The 26,506-nt window shown below is 44.5% G+C and overlaps 1 protein-coding gene across 2 annotated transcripts; it reads right to left on the bottom strand.

The window, feature by feature from the left end:
* Positions 1-835: 835 nt before the first annotated feature.
* sh3glb1b (SH3-domain GRB2-like endophilin B1b) lies at positions 836-24,605 on the bottom strand. 2 transcript variants are annotated; one of them, XM_017687757.2, is made up of 12 exons: positions 24,501-24,605; positions 24,277-24,422; positions 23,556-23,697; positions 21,834-21,962; positions 17,368-17,501; positions 16,280-16,372; positions 14,272-14,358; positions 6,139-6,162; positions 5,613-5,702; positions 5,435-5,535; positions 4,472-4,688; positions 836-3,190 (listed from the first exon to the last, which is right to left on the bottom strand). In XM_017687757.2, exons 2-12 carry the CDS (start codon positions 24,337-24,339, stop codon positions 3,083-3,085), a joined length of 1,188 nt encoding a protein of 395 aa, XP_017543246.1. In that variant the 5' UTR covers positions 24,340-24,422; positions 24,501-24,605; the 3' UTR covers positions 836-3,082. The 2 variants fall into 2 exon arrangements, with proteins under 2 accessions (XP_017543246.1, XP_017543247.1); XM_017687758.2 differs by lacking the exons at positions 6,139-6,162; positions 14,272-14,358 and having other exon boundaries at positions 24,277-24,599.
* Positions 24,606-26,506: the final 1,901 nt, after the last annotated feature.

Raw genomic sequence — 26,506 nt, 5'->3', positions numbered from 1 at the left:
GGGGTAACAAGGCGGGTATGTGGGGTGACGGTCAGATCGGTGGGGTAACAAGGCGGGTATGTGGGGTGACGGTCAGATCGGTGGGGTAACAAGGCGGGTATGTGGGGTGACGGTCAGATCGGTGGGGTAACAAGGCGGGTATGTGGGGTGACAGTTTGAAGCTGGAATCGTTTCGTGTGATATTTTAACTGATGGCTTGTGGGAAGAAGCTCCTCTAAAGCCTGGATGTCCTGATCCTCATCTGGCTGAAGCGCCGGCCTGAGGGAAGGAGCTGGAACAGGTGGTGTCCGGGGTGAGAGGGGTCTGTGGAGATCTTCTCTGCATGATGGAGTTCTAAAGGGGAACTCCATGGATTTTGGAAAATGAATCAATCACTTAATATTTTAGATGTAAACAAAATCGGAGTAGTTCGGTGTGAGCTGCGCCTTTTCTAGAGACACTGAGTCAAAATTGCTCACTGGTGTAGTGCTAGGAAGCAGACGTCCGTATGTCTATTACATCCTTTTATCTGCGGACTGGCTCCTAGACGGACAGACCCGGATGAACCCATCTGTTAAACGCAGCTCAGGGGATCAAAGGTAGCTGGTTCCTCAACCTCCAGCCCACGACTGTCCCATAAAGTTGTTTAAAGAAAGCTTGTAAAGATTTATCTTGTAATAATACGCTGTACCCTCACAGACCAGGTACTATTTAGGTGGTGGTGTGTTTAGTGTGTGTTGTGCTGGTGCGAGTGGATCAGACACAGCAGCGCTGCTGGAGTTTTTGAACACTGTCCACTTCTTATATCCACTGTTACGGTCAACAACATGAAAAATAAAGACCCAGAGCAGCAAAATCACACGATATAGAATTTATTAAAGCATTATAGCACGTTGTGGCAGTCTGAGTTAGTTTAATAGTAATTTTAGCATTTAAAAAAAATTCAGTTGGCACATGAATTAGAAAAAAAATTGCATCCGACTGTAAGGCTGCTTACAGTGTCCACCGAGAACGTAATGGAGGCACATGGACTGTAAGAGGGAGTGTATTTGGTTTTGCTCTGCACTACATGAAACAGACGCACGACCTGAGGGACGTTTCGGAAAACGGGGCTTATCAGTGAAGCAGACGAGGAACACTCGTCTCTGTGTGTCCGTACCGTGCGACCGATCACCGCTTCCCTGAACTGAGGGGCGGAAAACTCTGCCTGCTGGAGTCGGTGAACATCTGTTTACACACAACACTCCAGATTCTTCAGTCAAGTGTTTGTAAATCTGTAACGGTTTGTTTGAGACGCGTCGAGTTCCCAGAGGGAAGCTGATCCGCTACCAGCCGTGGCTTCAACCATGTAAACCAAAGGGAAAGAGACAGTAACCGGAACTACTTGTTTACTGTCAGAAAAACTTCATAAGACAGTTTTTTGTAAGAGATTCTCAGTCCGTCTCAGTCTAACACTGAACTGTAGGTAAAGCTCATGCATTTGAGATGTTTATACATCTGCCCGTTAACATCGTCACTGTCCAAAGAAAAACGAATCGAATTTTTAATTTTCGGCATCATTTAGGCTCAGCAGCGCTTTACATTGTCTGAAAATATTATGATGAACAGACCAATAGAAAAACGCAAACTGCACGAAATGAGATTTTTATATATATAATACTTATTAACTTGCATTAAGAGTAAAGCCTGTTTTTTCCTTCTATATAAAAGCATCACTGCCATGGTGACTTTACAGGAGAAGGAAAAATAAAACCTACTGTAATTTTAATGTAAGTCAATGGAACCAGACGTCTTTCCAAGTCATTTTGGGCCGTTTCTTTAGGTCCATTTCAATTTCCACACAATGTGAAGAACAGGCCTTTTCAGATTAGGTCCAAAAACTCGCACGACAAAAATGGAGGTTTTGTTACACACACACACACACACACACACACACACACACACACACACACACACACACACACACACACACACACACACACACACACACACACACACACACACACTCAGCAGGTGCCCTTTTCATTTTGTGAAAATTTCATGTTCAAGAGAAAAGCTCCAAAGCCTCATGCCATAAAATCTCTTTACATTAACTAACACTCAAAGTTGAGAAGCTGTTTGCCGTCTTCTGCAAACTAACCATTGTGGAGATGTTCTTCTTTGGACGGTGATTTTATATAATATATATAATGCGCACACGGTGGGGTATAAAAGTCTGAGAGCCCTGGTGAAAATGCTTCTACTTTGCATTCCTTTGTAACTTAACGTGTTTTCTTTACAAGTAACATTTACTAGCACAACAATCTGAGTGAAGAGCAGAATTTTAACGTACATTTCAGAATTTGGTGGAGTGTCCCTGCCCTGCTTTTATCACCGTCTGACCACGAGCTTCACTGGAAGAGATCAGACCAAAAATCCTCCGCGCGGAAGCGTCGAATGGCCCTTCAGACCGATGGATGAGGTCTCGTGTTTATGGTTCTATACAGAACCTTTTTAAAAAGAGCTTTATACAGCACCCAAAAGGGTTCTTCTACTGTCACAAGCTTGACACCGTAACAACAGCAGAACCCTTCTCAAAATGGTTCTACATTAGAACCACATACAAGACATTATCCATCAGTCTAAAGAACCATTTCACCATGAAACGTTCTTTGAGTGTTCATGGATCTATAGAAGAATTTTTTTTTTTAACTAAAGAACCTTTGAAGAACCATAATTTTGAGAGTTTGGATATAGTGCGGAATATTCAACACTTGTTTATTTCCAGGTTTAAATGAAAAACGCTTCTCTCAGACGTTTGGACTCCACTGTTTATCTGTGTATCCGAGTGATCTGGGAATTTTCTGCTGTTTTCTAAGTTCAGGGAAGCGTACGGAAGTTCTCATCTGTGGTGATCAGCCAAACGCTGCAGACACAGCAGACCAAGGTGGTGTTAAACTCTCTTTAATGCACTCCTCTAAGTGAGGCCTGTCCAGCAGGAGCGTCTGGGTTCTCCTGCTGGACAGTCCTCACTCTCTCCACTGAGAGGTCCTGGATTCTGAAACGCCCTGCAGGAGCTGTGCTCTCGTTAGAATGACACCTGGAGGGGGAAATGCTCCTCTGCTCAGTTCAGCAGCTCCAGGTAGGTGATGGGCACTTTTCCTTTCTGATGGCCCCTCTCCCCCATCAGCCAATCGGAGTCCATGCCCGGGACGCTGCTCACAGTGATCACCTGCGAACAGAGGTGAGGACGGTCAGTGCTGGACTCCCACACCAACAGCGTTTTATTATAATGAGCATTTTTTGGTAAAAAGATTAAAAAAGGTAAAACTTGGAAAAGTTTCTCTCTGAATTCCATCTCAACGTACTGAGAGCTCAACCCACGTTACAGCACGTTCTTCCACACAGCGCGTGCAATTCCATATTTCCGCCAGAGAGGGCACTAAATCCTACATAGTGCTGCTTAAGGGAACATTAAGGCCCAGTCCCATTTCTTCTTTTTACCCCGACCCCTTGTTTTCGAGTGTTGCCCCTTGTTCCTGAGCTACAGGGCAGTGGTTGAGATCTTCCCTCGGAAATGAGCCCCTCTAATAAAAGAGCATCACTTCATTAACAACTACTAGCGCCGCTCTGTAGGCGACCCTGCCCGTCTGCAGGGACAGCAGAGGAGGGGAAAGTCCAGCTCCTCACTGCTGGGCTTTGTTACATTTAGGGATCATACGCCTTCAAAGAGGGGGGCAGTTATTTATTATCACCCCCCCTAATTCTTCAGTGATATGAAGCTGAAGTCACAGATTCTCCAGATTCCTGTTAGAATTTTCCAGTTCCACCTTAAATGGAGCAGCAGTTACATTCTGGCACTTCAGGCATCAGAACTTCTGGACTATTTAAGGTGGAACGGGAAAGTTAGCGAGCTGGCTACAGAGACATTAACACTCTATTAGTGAGCTTTTATGCTTGTTGTGAAGAAAAAACGACCAAAATCCACAGAAACCACATTAAACTAAGATAAAACGATGGTTATTGTAATTTATAACCGAGAAAATTCTCACATTTCTGGGTTTTTTGGTCTCTTGGTTCTGTTTTTCCTCATATGTTTTGGAGTCTCTGAAATACCTCTGTTTGTAGCCCCAACACTTCGCCCAGCCCCTCGATCTCAACAAGAATGGGGACGCCCCACCCCAGACGTGAACGCAGAAAACGGAGGGCGAAGGGCTAAGAGGTAGTTCCAAGGGGTGAAATGGGACTGGGCCCAAGTTTCATTATAAATTGAGCATAATTAGCCTGTTTAATTGGATTTAGTGCAGTTCAGATTATAAAACACGGAATAAACACTGCAGTTTAAGGTGGTGGTTGTTGTTGTTGTTGTTGTTGTTGTTGTTGTTGTTGTTGTTATAGCACGTTTTCTATGTGGCACTACAGGCTCTAGTTTCAGTTCCAAGTTATTGAACCTTAACATGAAAAATCGCCCAATAAAACGAAGCATCCCGAATGAGTGTTATCAGCTGATCACCTCGTCAGCCAGGAGGGAGAGTTCACTGCTGCTGGCGGCATCGTAGTCGTACAGCACGCGGGCTCTGCGCGGCCCGGAGGAGCTGCGGAGTTCGCTAAGGGACGGGGAGGCCTGACCCGGGGTCAGCGTTGGGGTCAGAGTGGGAGCGGCCACTGAGATGCTGGCAGAGGAACTCGCTGAAGGTGCGTTGTTATTGGAGCAGAACGTAGTTGGAAAGCTGGAAGAGAAGATCAAACAGTTATCAGTGTCACCTTTACCACCCCAAATATGATGAACAGAGAACGCCAATGCAGAATCACGCATAATTAACATTAATCTGACTTCAGCTTAATTAGGGAACACACACACACACACACACACACACACACACACACACACACACACACACACACACACAATCTCTCAAAACCGAGAGCACCCCTCACATTTCTGATGTTATTCTATCTTCTGATGGGACGTCACTGTAGAACTGAACCTCTGATATAAGTTAAAGTGGTCAGTGTGCAGCTTGTATAGCAGTGCAGATTTACTGTCCTCTGAAAAGAACAACACAGACATTAATGTCTAAATAGCTGGCAGCACAAGTGAGTCCACCTCACAGTGGACGTGTCCAGATTGTGCCCAGTCGTGTCGTCGTCCCTCCCTGGTGTCGTGTGACTCGTTGGGAGTTCCAGGGTTCCAGGTGTGAACGGGGAGCAGGGCTGTTAAAGTGTTTTAGTGTTTTGGGTAAAATTCGCTCAAACTGGCCAGTGGATATTCAACACCTTAGCAACCTCCTGGACAACCACCACAAAGCCCCAGCCATACCTTAGCAACTACCTGGAATACCATATGGCCTAGCAACACCTTAGCAACCATCTTGTATGTCACAGGTTTCCCAGCTATGTTAAGTTTTCCAAGCCAAACTTTCCTCTCCCAGTTTGTATTAAATCTCGTTGAAAAGCCGGACACGTTCAGACTCACCTTCCGAGCTGTTTCTGCAGATTGACCATGTACTGGTAACACTGGGCGTAGTACGAAGCCTGAGCGTCCACAAAGTCGTTCAGACAGCGCAGGTGATGCGCCTGCAGGGGGACAGAAGAAGGTTCAGCAGAAGCTCACAGAGAAGCTGAAAGTGGACAGTGAGGGAGGTTTTACGTACGTGAGAGCTGCTCACGCCCTCCAGCAACAGCCTGGTGATCTCAGCCTGGCGGTCAAACTCGCTCTGGGTTATCCGGAGCTCCGTCTCCGCCTGAGGAACAGACACAGCCTTGAGCAAGAGCGCCTGGCGGATTTGCAGCACCGAGAACAAACTGTGAGAACACTGGATACGGAATACGGAAACACAGGATCTGCCATTCAGCCCTCAGCAGTCTGGCCCCGCCCACCCAGCCTACAGCACTTTGGACCCCGCCCATAGTACTTTAGCCCCCACCCACCCAGCCTACAGCATCTTAGCCCCACCCACTCCACCTACAGCAGTTTAACATCTGTTTCATCATAGCCAATCAGAACAGAGCTCATTTGCATATACCAGTCTTTACACAAACCTGTTTATATATGAGGGACAAAGACAGGTTGGAAAGTGGAGGGATGACTGAATGATTTTGGTACATAAAGACAAAATGTAGAGTAACGGCTCTTTAACACGTTTTCCACATTTCCAAACACCTGTAATGGACTCTTACCTGGTGGACCTCCTCAGCCCACATCTGGCCAGCATTCAGAAACAGTGACAGAAAATCATCAGAACACGAAATCAAGAGGCACAAAAACACACCAAACAGACCAAATCTCCCTCATGTGGTCGTCAAGGAAACAAACTCCGGGGACACCTCGCTTTCAAAACACTGGCTGTTCCGTATCTGACCACATTAACGTCTAACCAGACTTCAAACAGTACCACATGCCGATATTAGTGACCGTGCTAAGTTGTGAATAAATCTAAAGGCCACGCCCACTTTATCCCCTAGTTGTGATGTCACTGATCAGCACTCAAGCCTTTCAGGTGTTTAAACCAGCTTTGAGCCAGAAGAGCTTCAGCATGAGCTTCACCTACAGTCAAATCCGTATTTAGACAGAAGCTCTTCATATCGAGAAGATCCTCTGATGAAGATGAAGCTGAGAAGATAAACACACAAAACATCAGCTCAGAGCTCAGATCTGACTTGTGAGGACCTAAACCTGCACATCGAGGTGTTTTACCGAACCCATTAACACCCATGTGATAAACGCTGAATTTGGTTCACGTGTTTTGGGGCAGTCGTGGGCTGGAGGTCAGGGAACTGGCCCTGTGACCGGAAGGTCGCCGGTTCGATCCCCAGAGCCGACAGCACATGACTGAGGTGTCCTTGAGCAAGACACCTAACCCCCAACTGCTCCCCGGGCGCCGTGGATTGGGCTGCCCACCCCTCTGGGCAAGTGTATGTGCTCACTAGTGTGTATGTGGTGTTTCACTTCACGGATGGGTTAAATGCGGAGGTGGAATTTGTGGTCTGCTTGGTCGATTTTTAATAAAACAAAACTGACAGTTAATGAGAGTCGGAACAAAACCTCGCATCTCCGTTTTTCTCGACTTCAGTTTCTGACAATCTGAAAATGCATGTTGGCCTTTGTTCTGTATAAATTTCATTGGCCGGACCAAAATAAATGGCAAAAACGACTTGATAACTCTGGTTCCATTGACTTACATTGAAAGTAATGTGTGTTTTCCTTCTCCTGTAAAGTCACCGTTTTGGAAATATGAGATTTTGTTCCGACCGCAGCGATTATGGTAATCATATGTGCTGTTATAACGTTAATCAAACATAACAGCATCCTTAATTACAAAGCTACATCTCTTTGGCCCAATCAGAGCAGGTTCCTTAAGAGTTGTTCTCCTCGTTATACTAAATGTAGCTGATAGACATGAAAAGTGAAAATCCGACCTGAACAATTTCAAAAGAAGGTGAGGTGTCCCCAAACTTTTGACTTTTGTTTATTTTTTTTAAATATACTAAAGCAACAGAACATTGGAGGCCATGCATCACAGCAAGTAACAACAGGGCTGTGATTGGGTGGCAGGTATGAACTCGTTTTCAACTCGTGGGCTGCGACCCCCCCCCCCCCCCCCCTCCCCTCCTCCCCTAGGGGGCCGCTGACCATTTGTATTAATTAAATTTTTACCCGATTTTCTCCCCAATTTTAATCGTCTCCAATTCCACCCAATAGTTCTGTCTCCCCCAATCACACGATTCCACCAGCACTAGGAGGGTGAAGGCGGCACAGGCTTCCTCCGAGACAAACTGCCGCTCACGCCACGACACTGGACGGCCGAACGCGCTCGGAGGAAAGCGCCGACCGCCAGATCTGCTACGTCAGCTGACAGACAGACGCCTGCGCTGACTAACATCATGCTGAGTGATGGGGGGGAGAAGGGGGGTCATCCTGCCCACCCAGAGAGAGCGAGGCCAGCTGTGCTCTCTTGGACTCCCGGCTACGGACGGCTGGGGCACCACCAGGGATCGAACTCGTGATCTGATGACCAACGCTGGGATGCTTGCGCCACTCAGGAGCCCCATTTGTATTTTGTAACTGCAAAAAAATCACCAACATCAATATTTAACCACGTTATTTTAAACATGATACACAGTCGATTCTTTGAGAGAAGCAAGCGTCGTTTATATCCGGCTCACTGTTCTGGAGAAAAATGCCGGTTATGTTTATACTGTCAGTGCAAGTCCATGCAAAATCGTAAGGAACTCGTCCATCCTGAAAGGGTCTTCCAGAAGGAAAGCTGCCGAGGCTGGACCGCCTAAAAGTGAAGCGGCCACTGCATCTCAGCCTGAAGAGAAGCTGAGGAAACCAGTCAAAACCGAAACGAAGAAAACAGCGCAGTGAGCATCAGTGCTGGGCTGTGCCGTCGGCTCAGAGATCCTTTTAAACGAAGCTTTGAAAACACAGTGAATATGAATCTAAAGCCGTCTACTGTACGCAGCCTTCCTCTCTCCAGCCTGACGTCCAGGACTCCGCAGCTGCCACTGACTGCTGCACTGTGCGGAAGCGTTTTGGGCAACTGACCGACTCCCACCCGGAGAGAATTACAGCAAATCAAGACGAGCTGCAACGAAAGCACGTAAAACTATCGATCCTGAAACGAGAGGACCGATTTCAATTCAGGAATACGCCTCAGCTGGTAAAAACGACTCTTTACAACTGAATTTATGAGTCAAAAATGACCCCCAGACGTTCAGCACAGCTGGCCAAGTTAAAAAAGAAAGGACCCGGCTTGGGACCAAATATAATTACATCAGATTCAGATTTATTCTCATTTATCTGGAGAAAGTTTTTAGTTCGACGACTTTAATACAATCAGAGTTTTTAGAGTCTGGTCATCTTCAGGTTTCAGTGGTAGGTACAACCCGGGTGTCGTCTGCATAGCAGGGACAAAAAAAAATCGATCCAAGTGGAAAGTTCTCCAAAGAGAATAAAATGGGCCCGAAGACGACAGAACAAACGATCTGATCAGCTCAATCTTTTGTGGTCTCAGAAGCTTTTGTGGTCGGTTGTGTGGGTCACAGGTTGAAAAGGTTTGGAAGCTCTGCAGTGGATCATCTCAGCTGTGCCGTTATTCCCCATAATACAGCCTCCAGCGTTCCTCTGCTTCATACAACACAAAAACAAAGAACAAAGTAAAACAGATAAGCCCCGAACATTTTCAAACGATGTCCCATTAGAGCCATAAAACTGCGAGATCATCTTTTTCAGTGTTTTCCAGATGAAGCTGAATGAGATTTTGTTCCAGTCGGTCTGTAAAAGATCCTGTTTGCTGAATTGTTGGTTAATCCAGGGCTGCCCAGAGTGAGGACAGTCACAGGCTTTAGCTGACTGAGGACAGAACTGGGAATCAAGCTGGACAATTCACGTCACATGACGTACCCTCAAAACTGCAGATGGCCTATTTACACTGATCACATTACAACTGGATCACTCAAAATATATTTAAAACGAGCGTAAACGATGCGCTGACCAGCCAGTGAGGGGCTAAAAACTAAAAACTGTGTGAGAGACGGAGGACATGCGAGACTGAACTTGACCCAGACCAACAAATTTGGCACTCCAAGCCAACGAAAGCGTCCAAGCCGAGCTTCTTCACTCGGATTTTAAGGGGGAAAAGAGACTAAAACGAGAACGGCGCATGTGTTGATGTGCGATTTTATGCGGGGAAAGCGAAACCGGATCTCATCCGGTGAAACTGGGGACGCATTTCAGCCGAAGTGTAAACAAAGTTTATCCAGTTGTGATCCAGACAGAAAAACACACTGCTCCTTTATCTTTTGCTCAAAATATTAACAAAACTCTTTATAAAACTCTTTAAAACCTTTTATTTGATAAAGAAGCAAAGAAATAATCTTATCATCAAAGATTTTTTGTGCACCAGTTGTTGGCAACTCGGAGTCGCAGGTCAAAGTGGCCCGAATCCGATTTTCTCACCAAATCCAAGTTTTTTGTTGTGTGTTCAGATCGTCTTTTAAACGTGATCTGCATGCGACGTCAGTCTGAACAGAGCAGCTCCTAAACCGACCGGCATGCGCAGAAGAACAGCTTCATGGGGCTCGTCCAGAGGTAAACGATCACGACTGCCAACGAACGCCAGTCGCTCCCAGAGGATTCCTCGGATTCTTCAAACTTTGCTTTCAGACTTTTAACTGTTCTGTGACGCAGCGGCGTCGTTCTCCTGCGGCCGCGTTCGGTCATTTCTTTAAACATGAAGGGTTCTGGATTAATCTCTGATTTTTATTTATACAGAAACATCAGCGAAGACGTTTGAGTCTCAGGAGTGTGAAACTATGACGAATGTGCAGCTGGACTGACATAAAAGTATGAATTCCGATCTGGCTGTTCCGACTCAGACGGACTGCCACAGATCGGACACGGATCGGATTTCAGTCCCACATATGACAGCGTCTCACGTCAGAACTGAAAACGTCAGATTGTGTTTACATCTGTATGAAGAGAAAGACCGGACTCTAACTGAGGTACAGTCACGCTATATTTCATAATACTTCGTTTTACAGTTCACCTGGGTGACTCGGAACACAAGCGGTCAGTCGTGACTTCCGCTTCGAATGGAGATTAACTATGAGGTGACAAACAGTCCGAACTCGCTCGGTCATCATCACCATGAAAGACCAGAGAACACAGCAGTGATGTGCCAGAACAGGCTCTTCATTTGGAAGAGAAGAATTCACTGAACTGAGTGTCCAACACAGAGGACCTTCAGTGGTCATCGTTAACACTGTTTAACGGTTCTACCTGCATTAAAACGCTGGGAAACTGGAAGAACGTCTGTAAAATCCAGGACATACTTGGGTGCACTCGACATTACAGCCTCAAACGCAGCAAGATTTCCCAGCTATTGCCAACGTTTAGTCACTTAGGCTTGTTTTTGTTTTGAGCTGACTGGATGCAAGTTATCCACTCGGGTATACAGACAACCGTTGTGTTTACAAACAGTCTGATTTCATCTCTTGCTGAGTCTCAGATCTCACATCTCACAGACTCGGCCCAGCAGAACGCACCTCTAACCCCCCCGACTGTGGCATCAGATCCGACCTGACGGCATGAGACTCATACGAAACTGACACGACTGTAAAGACCAGCGGAGTCACTTCTGCTCTGAGATGCCGACACTTCAAACTACAGTTACAGTGAAATTGCTCAAAACGGAAATGACTGACCGCTACAAATCCTCCCTCCCTGCACCCACTGAGGCTGCGTCTGCACGATCAGTCACTGGGTGACCAAACTTCCTCTTTTCAGACAAACTAGATGAACAGACAGTTTTACAAATGTTCAGAAGTCACAGCCACTGACCGCATTAACACCAGCTCATACAGCGCTACACACCAAGACAGGTCTCATTACCAGCGCTTCACTGCGGATATTCACTCAATCACCAACTGTGGGGCAGTCGTGGGCTGGAGGTCAGGGAGCTGGCCCTGTGACCGGAAGGTCGCCCGGTTCGATCCCCAGAGCCGACAGTCCATGACTGAGGTGTCCTTGAGCAAGACACCTAATCCCCAACTGCTCCCCGGGCGCTGTGGATAGGGCTGCCCACCGCTCCGGGCAAGTGTGCTCACTGCCCCCTAGTGTGTGTGCTCACTAGTGTGTATGTGGTGTTTCACTTCACGGACGGGTTAAATGTGGAGGTGGAATTTCCCCGTTTTGGGATTAAAAAAGTATCACTAACCTTAATCAGAGCTTCATTCCTGATGTTCTCCAGTTTCTCTCTGAACCACGCGCCCTCTGCTGCCTTTCAGAGGTGATGTTTACTTTTAACACGTAACGCACTACACGGCTGGAATCCCTCCTAAATCATCAGGTATTTCAGCCACACCTACGACTAACAGATGTGCAAGCAGCACAACGGGTCGCACTGAAGACGGGTCTTTGAACGTGGCGCTGCTAGAGCTGCCCTGGCCAACTGCTATTATTAATGTAGCAACAACAGCTCAGCCACCAAGGGGTAAACCATGCAAACGCACTGATCGGCGCTGCCGAGTGTGAAAATCGTCCATCCTCTGTCGCATCACTCGCTAAAGATGCGTCAGCCCTGATCTATTAGCTAGCCACAAGCTAATATTATTGCCCTGACCTACTGAGATAGCCACATGCTAATATGCTAGCCCCATATTTCTGCAAAATAACGGTACGATACGCTGCACTGCTCCACTCTCACTGATGTCTAGGATTGTCGTTAAACACATCACTGCTACCTTTAAGCTCCGCCTTCTCAAGGTGTTAGATGGGCTTAGAATATGCCCACTTTATTCCCGGACACGCCTACTTTATTCTCGGACACGCCCACTTTCTCCCACATTGAGCGTCTTACTGAAACCAGTGATTCAAAACTTTCAAGCAACAGTGAAAAAGAAACCTTAACATGATTAACTGAATATTTTACCTTGATTATGATTAACGAACGATTATTTTGTTTTCTTTTGTTTTTTGTTTTTTTCTACGTCAATCCAACTCGACATTCGTCATCGTTTCGTGCTGCTGACACCTCAGAAACATTTAGGCTGAGGTTTCTGTACAAACATTAGAAGAGATTCTAAAGAAATGTCCGGACGCGGCCGCAGGAGAACGAGGCAGCGTTAAAGAATCCGAGGACGCGAACCGAATAAGTGACCGCGCCCATTTTTACGGCGAACTCTAACACGTTCTGGGTGACGAGCCCAGCTGTCGTTCAGTGAAGCTTCATGATGGCTCCTGGGATGCTGGTGAAGATGAAGCTGAGCGACTGGCGTTCGTTGGCAGTTGTAGTTGTTTACCTCTGAACGAGCTCAGTTTAGGAGCTGATCTGTTCAGACTGTCGCATACAGATCACATTTAAAAGATAATCTGAACAGCTGAACAAAAGAAAATCAGATTCACGGCACTTTTACCTGCTGTGTGAACGTAGCTTTGGCTTCCACGTCGCAGACTGGACGTGGCGGAGTCACGCGACGAAGGGGACAGTACATGAACACACGGGAAACGGGAGTCGGGGAAGGACTAGCAGAACTAAAAAGAATCTAAATGACCGACATGAGCAAGTTCGCGTCGGTCAGAGGTTCTGAATGTCGGTTCTGATTACTTCTCAATTAGAACACGAACAGGTGCAGCACACATTACTTCACAACACGTCAGACACAGAAAGCTGCGTTCTCTCCAAGCCCTCGATAACCGGCACCCAGCAAAGCTGAACCAGAACCGGAAACAGAGGAACGGAGGGACACGGCGCCGAGAAACGGGGCGCGGCGGCGGAACTCCTGCCTTAAAGAGCCCGAATCACTGAATATGACGCCAATCTCAGTTTGCATGTTAACACGGTTAGAGAGTCAAAACAGTCCACATAGGGAACTCAATCCCATTCTGAATACTTCATGGTTGTGATGTCACAGCCATGAACACATTCAGAAACACACGCATACCCGGTCTGCTTGTAGCAGTGTAGCCCCGCCCCTTTCCGACAATTTTGTTACTGCTTTTTCTTAATGATGCACAATGTGGGGCAGCCAATCAGAACAGCCGTCATTTACATGCAGTAGTGCAGAAAAGCCTTTGGCACCTAAGCACATTATTTAAAACTAGTTTTCTTGGTAATGAGTGTGTTTGTAAAAACAGCAAAGATCCGTTTAATGAATATCTATACAGTACAAAATAAATTATTTTTTAATTCCATCAATTAATCAATGATTGGTAAAATTATTATTTATATATAATATTATTTTATATTCGTTTTTTTAGTCCATCAATTTTTTTTTACATTCCATCAAAAGCACCTGATTTAAGTTATATTACAATATTATGAATTATATTATTATATTATATTTATTTATTTATTTAAACTCAGAAGTTCATAAAGGGTGACCCTCGTTTACCATGCAGCCGAGCGAAGCACGGGGGATCGAAAAAGTTGAAATGAAATGAAACTAATACAAGTGAATATCAGCAAGCCAAAGAAATAAAGAAATAAATAAATATAATTCTAATATTAGCGCTTTTCTGAGCACTTCCTGCCCACAAACAGCTTTTTATTTGTAATTTTTCTAAGTACTTCAATCTTTTGCACAGCTCTGTACATCAGTCTTTAAGTCACAGTAACAAAAACAGCCCGTTTTAATACTGAGAGGCTGATTTATGACGGTAAGTAGAGCTCAATGGAAAAGAAGGATGATTAATATACGTTTCTATAAATTAAATGACATGGGCTCTTTAAATGATCTGACTCTAGTGCTGCGCTTTGCTGTGAAGGCTGAGAGAAGGCAGGCGGTTGACACACAGAGTGGACGAACCTTCAGCCACCTGACATGCAAGAAGCTGATAAAGTAAGAAAATTGAGCCACATACTCCTCTCCCGGCGGAGGGGCGGAGCTTAGCTCCTGATCAGCAGCGCGCAGCGTGAGGAGAGACAGAAAAACACAGATAAGAGCAAGAAAAGCACAACAGGAGCCGTTAGAAGCACCGATGGGGCTGATTTTACTGGAACACACACTCACAGTGACATCGGACACCAGCTGAGTTATCACTCACACACATAACATCATGACCACCTCCCTGTTTCTACGCTCACTGTCCACTTTATCAGCTCCACTGACCGTATAGCTGCACTCTGTAGTTCTACAGTTACAGACTGTAGTCCATCTGTTTCTCTGATACTCTGTTACCCTGTTCTTCAGTGGTCAGGACCCCCATGGACCCTCACAGAGCAGGAACTGTTTGGGTGGTGGGTCATTCTCAGCACTGCAGTGACACTGACGTGGTGGTGCTGGTGTGTTAGTGTGTGTCGCGCTGGTCTGAGTGGATCAGACACAGCAGTGCTGCTGAGGTTAAAGTGTTCCTTTACCTTATCGAAGAACATAACACGTACATTCACGTCACTGATGCTGGGTACTAGATAGAAGACATTTGTCACGTACAGTGGGGTGAAAGGTCCGAGAGCACTGCTAAAAGTTTTTCCCCCTCAGTATAAACACTATTAGTACAGCCATCTGAATCAAAAGTAGAATCTTTGAAAGTTTAACACGAACGTCAGAATTTCGTAGTATTTGGTGGTGTGTCCCTTCTGCTTTCATTCTAACTACACATTCAGACTGAGGTGTTTATTCTCACTCGACTCAGTCTGATGGAAAATCTGTTCACACGCTCACCGCTTAGTGTAGACGTTACCATGACAACCAGCATCACGTGACATCATGTCAGAGTGAGATGAGCAGCAGTGAGCAGTGATTGTGTTTTTAACTGCTTTAAAATGACGTCAGACTCAGGAAAACGTCCTTCACATGTCCTCATTAAAGAAGGCCGAGAGGAAGACGTCGTGCTCTGAGACGCATAAGCTGGACGTCCGTCCCACCGCCGTCTTTTAAAGATCAGAGCATGAACTTCGTCTCCTCTGCAGACCAGTTTCTGCTCCGCCGTGTCGAACCGTATAAACTCTCACTGTGACGCGACGCTCAAGCAGAACAGACTGAAACTTTCCGATAGGGAATGTAATCGGATACAGGAGTTTACACTGATATTATTCTTCTATTTAACGGATTATTCACAGGATTACCCACCTCGATCAGTCGGATAGAGTCTGTATTCCAAATGGCCTCAATTGGACCAGACTATTCCTATGACTATGACTATGGACGTATTCTATTCCGATTGAGCTATTAGTCGGATTATTAACGGAATAATAGGCTGCATGTAAACGGCTACTGTGCTCTCAGACTTTTGGACACTGTACAGTCATATAATAGTTCCGTCATAAATTTGCTCTGATGTGTGACTACGGCTTTCCGGACCACCCAGGACCCCCTGTATTTCACACCTGGCTCTTAAGATACATTAACCCATTCATATCAACTACATTGAGTCTACATTCCACACAACAACAGAGAATGATACTGGATACCTCTTTACAATAAGACTACCCTTACAAAGGGCTTATGAATGAGTTACAATTACTCCATTTCATTAATTATTATTTCATTAATAAGCTTTTAACATAACGCTTGACAAATAATGAACCCACACTGATGTGCACCGTCACCCCCCCCCCCATCTATATAACCTGTTATATTAATCATATTCACACTCATCAGCTCATTGATCCCCTTTTCACTAATGTTTTAACTTCTTATGAACCATAATAACCATTAATAAACTAACTGTACCCTTATAAGGGTAGTTCTGTAACGTGGTACCCAGGATCTTAAACATCCACTAACCTGGTTCAGCATTTGATCTACATTCAAATAGTTTTCCGGACATTTGCATGGCTCTAAGCGCTGTGGTGAGAGGTATTTAAGCACTCACTGCTGACCGAGCATCGGCTACCCTGGCCTTCTTCACCCTGGTTTTAGCCGCGTCCAGATCCAGGCGCTTATTCTGCAGCAGCTTTCGCTCTTTCTGTAAGAGAAATACAAAAGACAGCACGTGAGAGATGAACGTCAGGCATACGGCGCTTTATAACCGGTGTCTGTGACGTGATGGTTGGTTTATAGCAGATCAGCCCCACACCGAAGCCTTTGTGTAGCCCGTTTCCTCTGAGGAAGTGGGTGCGTTTACTGCCCGCTGCGTAGCTTTTGTTGTTTCTGGCCCAGTTCACTCACTTTCACACACTGATACTACAGACGCACCTCTGAACCCACACGGCCTGATTTCCTGGACTCTGAGATAAGCACGGTATCGGGCAGCTTTAGGCAAACGGGGCTGATCGGTCGAGGCGCGTTTGGTGTCTGAAGTTTGCTTCTTTAGTTTTAGCACTGAAGCTAAGAGGCTAACGTAGCTGGCTAGCCACAGAAGCTTATACTCCACCAATCAGCACGGAGGTAAAAGTATGCAGCAAACCTAAAAACAGCAGCAGCAGCCAGTTCATATTAGTCTATTAGAGACCACTTAAAGGGCCCATACCCCACAGTTTTACAAGACCATTTTATGACCATTTTATGGGGCAGTTGTGGGCTGGAGGTCAGGGAACCAGCCCTGTGACCGGAAGGTCGCCGGTTCGATCCCCAGCGCCGACAGTCCATGACTGAGGTGTCCTTGAGCAAGACCCCTAACCCCCAACTGCTCCCTGGGCGCTGTGGATAGGGCTGCCCACCGCTCCGGGCAAGTGTGCTCACTGCCCCCTAGTGTGTGTGTTCACTAGTGTGTATGTGGTGTTTCACTGCACGGTTGGGTTAAATGCGGAGGTGGGATTTCCCCGTCTGTGGGATTAAAAAGTATCACTTAACTTTATCTGTTAGTATTAAACAATTTGTTCTTGTTACTGTTGCTTTAAGACTGATATGTAAACGAGCCAAGTTCTGATTGGCTAGTTCAGAAAGCAAGCAGAATGGGCGGGGCTAAAGTGGCGTGGGCCGAACGGGCGGGGCTCAATGGCCCTGCAGGCCCAGACGTACTGAGATGGTTTTGAAATCTCCGTCGATGAAGTTCCTGAACGGAGTGAGGAAGTTGATGGCTGCACTGTGGATGAACTCCTTCTCAGCGCTCCCGAGCTGCTTCTCCGTCTCCCCGCACTTAATCAGAGCGCTGCCTGTAGGAGGAAAGAAAAGAGGAGAGAAATGGAGAGCACTTTCATTATTACAGTATTATGATATAAAGTGAGCCACAAAAATGACGTATTTTCACACGTAGGGAAGCAACAAGCAGTAATAACAGACTGTAATACACTACAGGAAGCGTAGGGGGCGATACGGCTTCTACTGTTTCATTTAAAAAGCTCTATAATGTTCATATGATCCACACAGTCGCTCTGACAGACTGTAATACACTACAGGAGGCGTAGGGGGCGATACGGCTTCTACTGTTTCATTTAAAAAGCTCTATAATGTTCATATGATCCACACAATCGCTCTGACAGACTGTAATACACTATAGGAGGCGTAGGGGGCGATACGGCTTCTACTGTTTCATTTAAAAAGCTCTATAATGTTCATATGATCCACACAGTCGCTCTGACAGACTGTAATACACTACAGGAAGCGTAGGGGGCGATACAGCTTCTACCGTTTCATTTAAAAAGCTCTATAACGTTCATATGATCCACACAGTCGCTCTGACAGACTGTAATACACTACAGGAAGCGTAGGGGGCGATACGGCTTCTACTGTTTCGTTTAAAAAGCTCTATAATGTTCATATGATCCACACAGTCGCTCTGACAGACTGTAATACACTACAGGAAGCGTAGGGGGCGATACGGCTTCTACTGTTTCATTTAAAAAGCTCTATAATGTTCATATGATCCACACAGTCACTCTGACAGACTGTAATACACTACAGGAAGCGTAGGGGGCGATACGGCTTCTACTGTTTTATTTAAAAAGCTCTATAATGTTCATATGATCCACACAGTCGCTCTGACAGACTGTAATACACTACAGGAAGCGTAGGAGGCGATACGGCTTCTACTGTTTCATTTAAAAAGCTCTATAATGTTCATATGATCCACACAGTCGCTCTGACAGACTGTAATACACTACAGGAAGCGTAGGGGGCGATACGGCTTCTACTGTTTCATTTAAAAAGCTCTATAATGTTCATATGATCCACACAGTCGCTCTGACAGACTGTAATACACTACAGGAAGCGTAGGAGGCGATACGGCTTCTACTGTTTCATTTAAAAAGCTCTATAATGTTCATATGATCCACACAGTCGCTCTGACAGACTGTAATACACTACAGGAAGCGTAGGGGGCGATACGGCTTCTACTGTTTCATTTAAAAAGCTCTATAATGTTCATATGATCCACACAGTCGCTCTGACAGACTGTAATACACTACAGGAAGCGTAGGGGGCGATACGGCTTCTACTGTTTCATTTAAAAAGCTCTATAACGTTCATATGATCCACACAGTCGCTCTGACAGACTGTAATACACTACAGGAAGCGTAGGGGGCGATACGGCTTCTACTGTTTCATTTAAAAAGCTCTATAACGTTCATATGATCCACACAGTCGCTCTGACAGACTGTAATACACTACAGGAAGCGTAGGGGGCGATACGGCTTCTACTGTTTCATTTAAAAAGCTCTATAACGTTCATATGATCCACACAGTCGCTCTGACAGACTGTAATACACTACAGGAAGCGTAGGGGGCGATACGGCTTCTACTGTTTCATTTAAAAAGCTCTATAACGTTCATATGATCCACACAGTCGCTCTGACAGACTGTAATACACTACAGGAAGCGTAGGGGGCGATACGGCTTCTACTGTTTCATTTAAAAAGCTCTATAATGTTCATATGATCCACACAGTCGCTCTGACAGACTGTAATACACTACAGGAAGCGTAGGGGGCGATACGGCTTCTACTGTTTCATTTAAAAAGCTCTATAACGTTCATATGATCCACACAGTCGCTCTGACAGACTGTAATACACTACAGGAAGCGTAGGGGGCGATACGGCTTCTACTGTTTCATTTAAAAAGCTCTATAATGTTCATATGATCCACACAGTCGCTCTGACAGACTGTAATACACTACAGGAAGCGTAGGAGGCGATACGGCTTCTACTGTTTCATTTAAAAAGCTCTATAATGTTCATATGATCCACACAGTGGCTCTGACAGACTGTAATACACTACAGGAAGCGTAGGGGGCGATACGGCTTCTACTGTTTCATTTAAAAAGCTCTATAACGTTCATATGATCCACACAGTCGCTCTGACAGACTGTAATACACTACAGGAAGCGTAGGGGGCGATACGGCTTCTACTGTTTCATTTAAAAAGCTCTATAACGTTCATATGATCCACACAGTCGCTCTGACAGACTGTAATACACTACAGGAAGCGTAGGAGGCGATACGGCTCCTACTGTTTCATTTAAAAAGCTCTATAATGTTCATATGATCCACACAGTCGCTCTGACAGACTGTAATACACTACAGGAAGCGTAGGAGGCGATACGGCTTCTACTGTTTCATTTAAAAAGCTCTATAATGTTCATATGATCCACACAGTCGCTCTGACAGACTGTAATACACTACAGGAAGTGTAGGGGGCGATACGGCTTCTACTGTTTCATTTAAAAAGCTCTATAATGTTCATATGATCCACACAGTCGCTCTGACAGACTGTAATACACTACAGGAAGCGTAGGGGGCGATACGGCTTCTACTGTTTCATTTAAAAAGCTCTATAACGTTCATATGATCCACACAGTCGCTCTGACAGACTGTAATACACTACAGGAAGCGTAGGAGGCGACACGGCTTCTACTGTTTCATTTAAAAAGCTCTATAATGTTCATATGATCCACACAGTCGCTCTGACAGACTGTAATACACTACAGGAAGCGTAGGGGGCGATACGGCTTCTACTGTTTCATTTAAAAAGCTCTATAATGTTCATATGATCCACACAGTCGCTCTGACAGACTGTAATACACTACAGGAAGCGTAGGGGGCGATACGGCTTCTACTGTTTCATTTAAAAAGCTCTATAATGTTCATATGATCCACACAGTCGCTCTGACAGACTGTAATACACTACAGGAAGCGTAGGAGGCGATACGGCTTCTACTGTTTCATTTAAAAAGCTCTATAATGTTCATATGATCCACACAGTCGCTCTGACAGACTGTAATACACTACAGGAGGCGTAGGGGGCGATACGGCTTCTACTGTTTCATTTAAAAAGCTCTATAATGTTCATATGATCCACACAGTCGCTCTGACAGACTGTAATACACTACAGGAAGCGTAGGGGGCGATACGGCTTCTACTGTTTCATTTAAAAAGCTCTATAATGTTCATATGATCCACACAGTCGCTCTGACAGACTGTAATACACTACAGGAAGCGTAGGGGGCGATACGGCTTCTACTGTTTCATTTAAAAAGCTCTATAATGTTCATATGATCCACACAGTCGCTCTGACAGACTGTAATACACTACAGGAAGCGTAGGGGGCGATACGGCTCCTACTGTTTCATTTAAAAAGCTCTATAATGTTCATATGATCCACACAGTCGCTCTGACAGACTGTAATACACTACAGGAAGCGTAGGGGGCGATACGGCTTCTACTGTTTCATTTAAAAAGCTCTATAATGTTCATATGATCCACACAGTCGCTCTGACAGACTGTAATACACTACAGGAAGCGTAGGGGGCGATACGGCTTCTACTGTTTCATTTAAAAAGCTCTATAATGTTCATATGATCCACACAGTCGCTCTGACAGACTGTAATACACTACAGGAAGCGTAGGGGGCGATACGGCTTCTACTGTTTCATTTAAAAAGCTATATAATGTTCATATGATCCACACAGTCGCTCTGACAGACTGTAATACACTACAGGAAGCGTAGGGGGCGATACGGCTTCTACTGTTTCATTTAAAAAGCTCTATAATGTTCATATGATCCACACAGTCGCTCTGACAGACTGTAATACACTACAGGAAGCGTAGGGGGCGATACGGCTTCTACTGTTTCATTTAAAAAGCTCTATAATGTTCATATGATCCACACAGTCGCTCTGACAGACTGTAATACACTACAGGAAGCGTAGGGGGCGATACGGCTTCTACTGTTTCATTTAAAAAGCTCTATAATGTTCATATGATCCACACAGTCGCTCTGACAGACTGTAATACACTACAGGAAGCGTAGGGGGCGATACGGCTTCTACTGTTTCATGGTTTATTGCAATTAAAGAAAAGAGAAAGGCTCAATAAGTTGATTAGTCAAATAATAGTGAACAAAGTCATTGATTACAGACATAATTGTTGGCTGCAGCCATAGTCCCAAGAAAAACCTCCACTTCTGTATGTAATTTATTATATTTTGATTTATTTCTGTTTTTCTGAGATCAGAAAAGTTCTGATGTACACATTGGTCCTACTGGTTCTCACCGTATGCTGTCCCGGGTCCAAACTCATGCCCGGCGTCGATCATGCCCTCCCCCAGCAGCTCGTGGTTGTTGGCTCGGGTTGGAACCTTTCTGTCCAGCTTCTCGTAAAGGAACTCCTCCATCCTGACGTCTGCCCAGATCACACAAATTCAATTACAGTCATATGAGACATCATGCAGCCTTTTAAAACCAGCAGCACCGACCAGAACACAGCCAGGGCAGAGCCCACGTCCATCAAGGTCAATAACCAATACTAAAGTGTGGACACGCCTCAAACAGCGACCAGTTTTAATGCGTGTGGACGGTACAGTTTCTATCTGCTCTCAGAAGAAACTCCAGCATTGAGGAGCTCGTGTTTCAGCGCCATAATCACAGCCAGCTCTCGCTTTGAGCCTGAAACACTGAAATATGGAGATCTAACCTCCCCTGAAACCCCCTGGGACCTTCAGCCGTGAAGCACAAGACATTTCCCACTAAAGAGGCCCCTAAACCTCTACTAATGAAAAGTAAATTAAAATAAGAATCTAATTAATCAATCAAACGGAGACGTTATAAAAGCAGAGAGACGCTGGTTTAAATATGAATGAAGAAGCTTGTAACTCTCAACACTCTGGGTGTTCGAGGAGGAAGTCCTGCCCTTCAGTTTCAAAGAGCCAATCAGTTTGGTGGTACTCGATTCATCAAAACGCCCACAGATCCACCTGGAGGTGGACGATACGGCAGAAAATGTAACATCACGATATTTACTGATAGGTCAGAAGAGACAAAGTAGCACCACATCTTCAGCTCCTCGGGACCACCGGTGCCTCCAAACCGCTCTTCATCATGATCTCCATAACGTTCATACTCCATCAGCTCCATTCAGAAGCTGGGCGTCGTGTGAGGCTGTAGCTCTTCTCTCCAGTCTAATAGACGGTGACGTCATTTTAAACCCTTATAATAAAAGAAGCTGAACTCAGTTTGTTTTTCTACTGAAAGTCGACCCGTTTTTCCCCAAATCTGGGCTCTAAACTATAAACAGACGGCGTCTCTTCAGTGATCTGCTCTGGAAACATCACTTTTAGAAAACACAAAGAGCGGCGCAGATTTTTGGCCTTCAGCAGTAAATTGTGAGCGTGTGGTGAAATGTGGAGATCAGAAAACACACGTTCTGTTAGTTTGAGGAGCTTCTACAAAAATAAATAAATAAATTACATTTATTTCATGCAGTTACTGAATAATTCGCCTTACGACTTGGTCACGTAAATTCAGATGGACAAACCAAAATACACCCACAAGAATAAGAATAAATTAAGAATTAAAAATCTAATAATAATAATAATAAATCAGTGAATATAATGGTTTGCATTCAACATTTCACACACTGAGCTGCACTAAAGCCAATCGAACAGGACTAATTGAGCTCTCTTTGTAATCAAATATGCAGTTGGCGAGTATTTTATATCCCGGGAAACGCGTACTGTGGCATATTGTGATGGAATTCGTCGCGATAATGATGAAACCTGTCTTATCACGCAGCCGCAGAGCCATCTGTGATTATTGATCGCACACAATAATAGATTTATTGGCTCAGTCGCATACAGCCCACTATTATAATACCACTCCTGCGGACTGGGCAGCCCTATCAGCACACGGCTTCACTCGTGGTGCCAGTGACACAGAAGAGCATCGTGCCTAGTCGGGCCGGGATCAGCTTGTTTCTGAATGCAGATGTCCTCCTTACTCGGGTTCGGCTGCAGGACAACCTCCGTCTGCCTCATGATCTTCTCCGTCCAGTGTTTTGTAGCTTCCGCACGGACAAGCAGGTTCTCCAGGTGGGCATCGAGCTCGGTTTTTTCGGCCTGGCCGAGCTTCTCCTCAGTAAACTGGACAAAAGGGGGAGAAGGTTAAAAAGGACAGAGCTCATCTGTCCAGCTTTGGCATTTCTTAAATTAGATAATACACAGTTCACATTTCATAACTTCATTAATGTCTATAACTCGGTATTTAAGATTAAAATGAGAAACATAAGAAAAACTAATGAAATAATAGCAGTATATGGAAATGAGACGAGAGCCAAGCCAAGCTGTTACTGTCACTTTTGGTTTTGGTTTTAAAAATAAACAATAATTAGTGATTTGGGGAAGGATTTAGATGTTTATTGGTAACGATTTTGCTTTAAAAAAAAACATAAAATACGCATGAAAATCTCAATTTGAGAGCTGTTATCTCTACGAGGCTTCTTACTCGAATTTTCCGTTCCACCTTAAACAGAGCCGCCGTTACATTCCGATGCCCGACGCGCCACAATGCAACTTCTACACCGTTTAAGGTGGACCGGATAAATGTGACCGTTCGTGTCGTGTGTTTAGTGTATCAGCGCTCCAGCTTAATCCGCCCCTCTATTACAGACATCACAGTTAAAGAGGAGCGGATTACAGGCGCTAATCTCCCCGCCTTCCTACCTGCACAGCCCGGCTGAACAGAGTCCCGGCGTCCGCCGCCAGGCGCCTCACGCTGAACTCCATCTCGGCTAGCGGCTAGCAGGCTAACGCCATTCACGACACGGGGAAAACGGCTAACAGCTAACAGGACTGCTCGGGTTATTGATCTGAAACGGTCAATCAGGTCTTTATAGTCTGATATTACGAGTTAAAGTCATTAGATAATCCGAGTTAAGATGGATTACCGCGGGGCGTTCCGGAGCCGGAGGTGAAGCTAACGCTAAAGCTAGCGGCCAGGGCTAAGGCTAACGCTAACACCGCCTGTAAACTAACTCTACCGCCACGCCCACTCCTCCCTCATTGGCTGAGACAGAAAGGAAGAGTTTATAAGCACGCCCACTTCCTCGCTCATGTAGGAAGTTTCACATCTTTACACTTTTAAGGTAAAAAAAAAAAACAACAAACACAAAAACTACACAACAACAACAAAACAATAAAACAACAACAATACAACAAAACAACACAACAAAACAACAACAAAACAATAAAACAACAACAAACACAATAAAACAACACAACAACAAAACAACACCAAGAACACAACAACAAACACAATAAAACAACAAACACAATAAAACAACACAACAAAACAATAAAACAACAACAAACACAATAAAACAACACAACAACAAAACAACACCAAGAACACAACAACAAACACAATAAAACAACAAACACAATAAAACAACACAACAAAACAATAAAAAAACAACAAACACAAAAACAACACAACAACAATAAAACTACACAACAACAACAAAACAATAAAACAACAACACAACAACAACACAATAAAACAACACAACAACAACAATACAATAAAACAACAACACAACAACAATAAAACAACAACACAACAACAACAAAACAACACAACAACAAAACAACAACAACACAACAAAACAACAACAAAACAATAAAACAACAACAAACACAATAAAACAACACAACAACAAAACAACAACAAGAACACAACAACAAACACAATAAAACAACAAACACAATAAAACAACACAACAACCAACACAATAAAACAACAACACAGCAAAAATAAAGCAACAACACAACAACAACAACAAACACAATAAAACAACAAAAAAACAACAAAAATAAAACAACAGCGAAACAACAACAATAATACAACATCAACACATCGGAACAAAACAACAATAAAACACAAACAAAAACAGGAAAAACAACACAACAACAATAAAACAATAACAAAAACAATAATAATAATAATACTTTAATGTATCGCCGCTGTCAGGACAAAACCTCCTATCTCCATTTTTCAGTTTTTGACATCATTTGAAGAAACCCACAGTCCTCTACATTGTGCGTGAATTCCATGATGATTGGACCAAAAGAAACGACCTAAAATGACTCGGAAAGACGTCCGGTTCCCTTCACTTCCACTAAAAGCAGAGTATGTTCTTTCCTTCTCCTGTAAATTTACAGTTTTGGAGATACGAGGATTTGATGTTATTTAAATCGTACAGAGGCCTTAAGGTGGTATGCTGATCATTTTTCAATAGGGCGTGGCCACAAACATTTTGAGGCCACAAGATTTGAGAACTTTAACTCTGGTCTCAGTTAAGCAACTTGTGGCCTATAATTATGGACTTGAGGCCTCAGCTTACTGAACAACAATCAGCACGTTTGGTATCAAATCCATACCATGATCCCACACTTACTACATCAGCAGGGATGATTTGTGCTAAAACGGAAGCATGAATCATGAACCTGCTTTCAAAACTCTTATGTCATGTTTTGCTGGTCAGGACCAAGTCTGAGTTACGGCTACTCTTTTAAAAATAAGGTTTCCTGAATGTTTCTGTTCATCTTTAACCCTCTCAGGGCTGTGTGATGCAGCAGTGTGCAGGGAGAACTTAATGCAATGCAAATGCCCGGAAGATCACAGTCACATGGGTTTAATAGACCTTCATGTCTGCACTCGTGTTCTCCAATCAGATATTTTATCAAGTCCAGGTGTTTGTTGAAGTTGCAGTCACTGATTTATATGCAGTTATTATGTTATAATCAGTGGTGGACAGTACCTGAGTACCTGAGTACCTGAGTAACTGAGTACCTGAGTAACTGAGTACCTGAGTATCTGAGTATCTGAGTATCTGAGTAAATGTAATGAGTTTCTGTACTTTAGTATTTTTGGTGTATCTGTACTGAAGTTTCT

Source organism: Pygocentrus nattereri, chromosome 19 (genome assembly GCF_015220715.1).
Source record: "Pygocentrus nattereri isolate fPygNat1 chromosome 19, fPygNat1.pri, whole genome shotgun sequence".
In the NCBI taxonomy this organism is placed as follows: domain Eukaryota; kingdom Metazoa; phylum Chordata; class Actinopteri; order Characiformes; family Serrasalmidae; genus Pygocentrus; species Pygocentrus nattereri.
Note: the sequence above shows the minus strand (reverse complement) of the source record. Positions and strands in the feature narration are given on the sequence as shown.

Coding starts and splice junctions, on each gene's coding strand:
- sh3glb1b (XM_017687757.2), bottom strand. CDS start 24,339: ATGGAGTTCAGCGTGAGGCGCCTGGCGGCGGACGCCGGGACTCTGTTC. Junction 23,698..24,276: donor TGTTCAGCCGGGCTGTGCAG/GTAGGAAGGCGG, acceptor CCTTTTGTCCAG/TTTACTGAGGAGAAGCTCGG. Junction 5,703..6,138: donor GGGCTGAGGAGGTCCACCAG/GTAAGAGTCCAT, acceptor TCTGTTCCTCAG/GCGGAGACGGAGCTCCGGAT.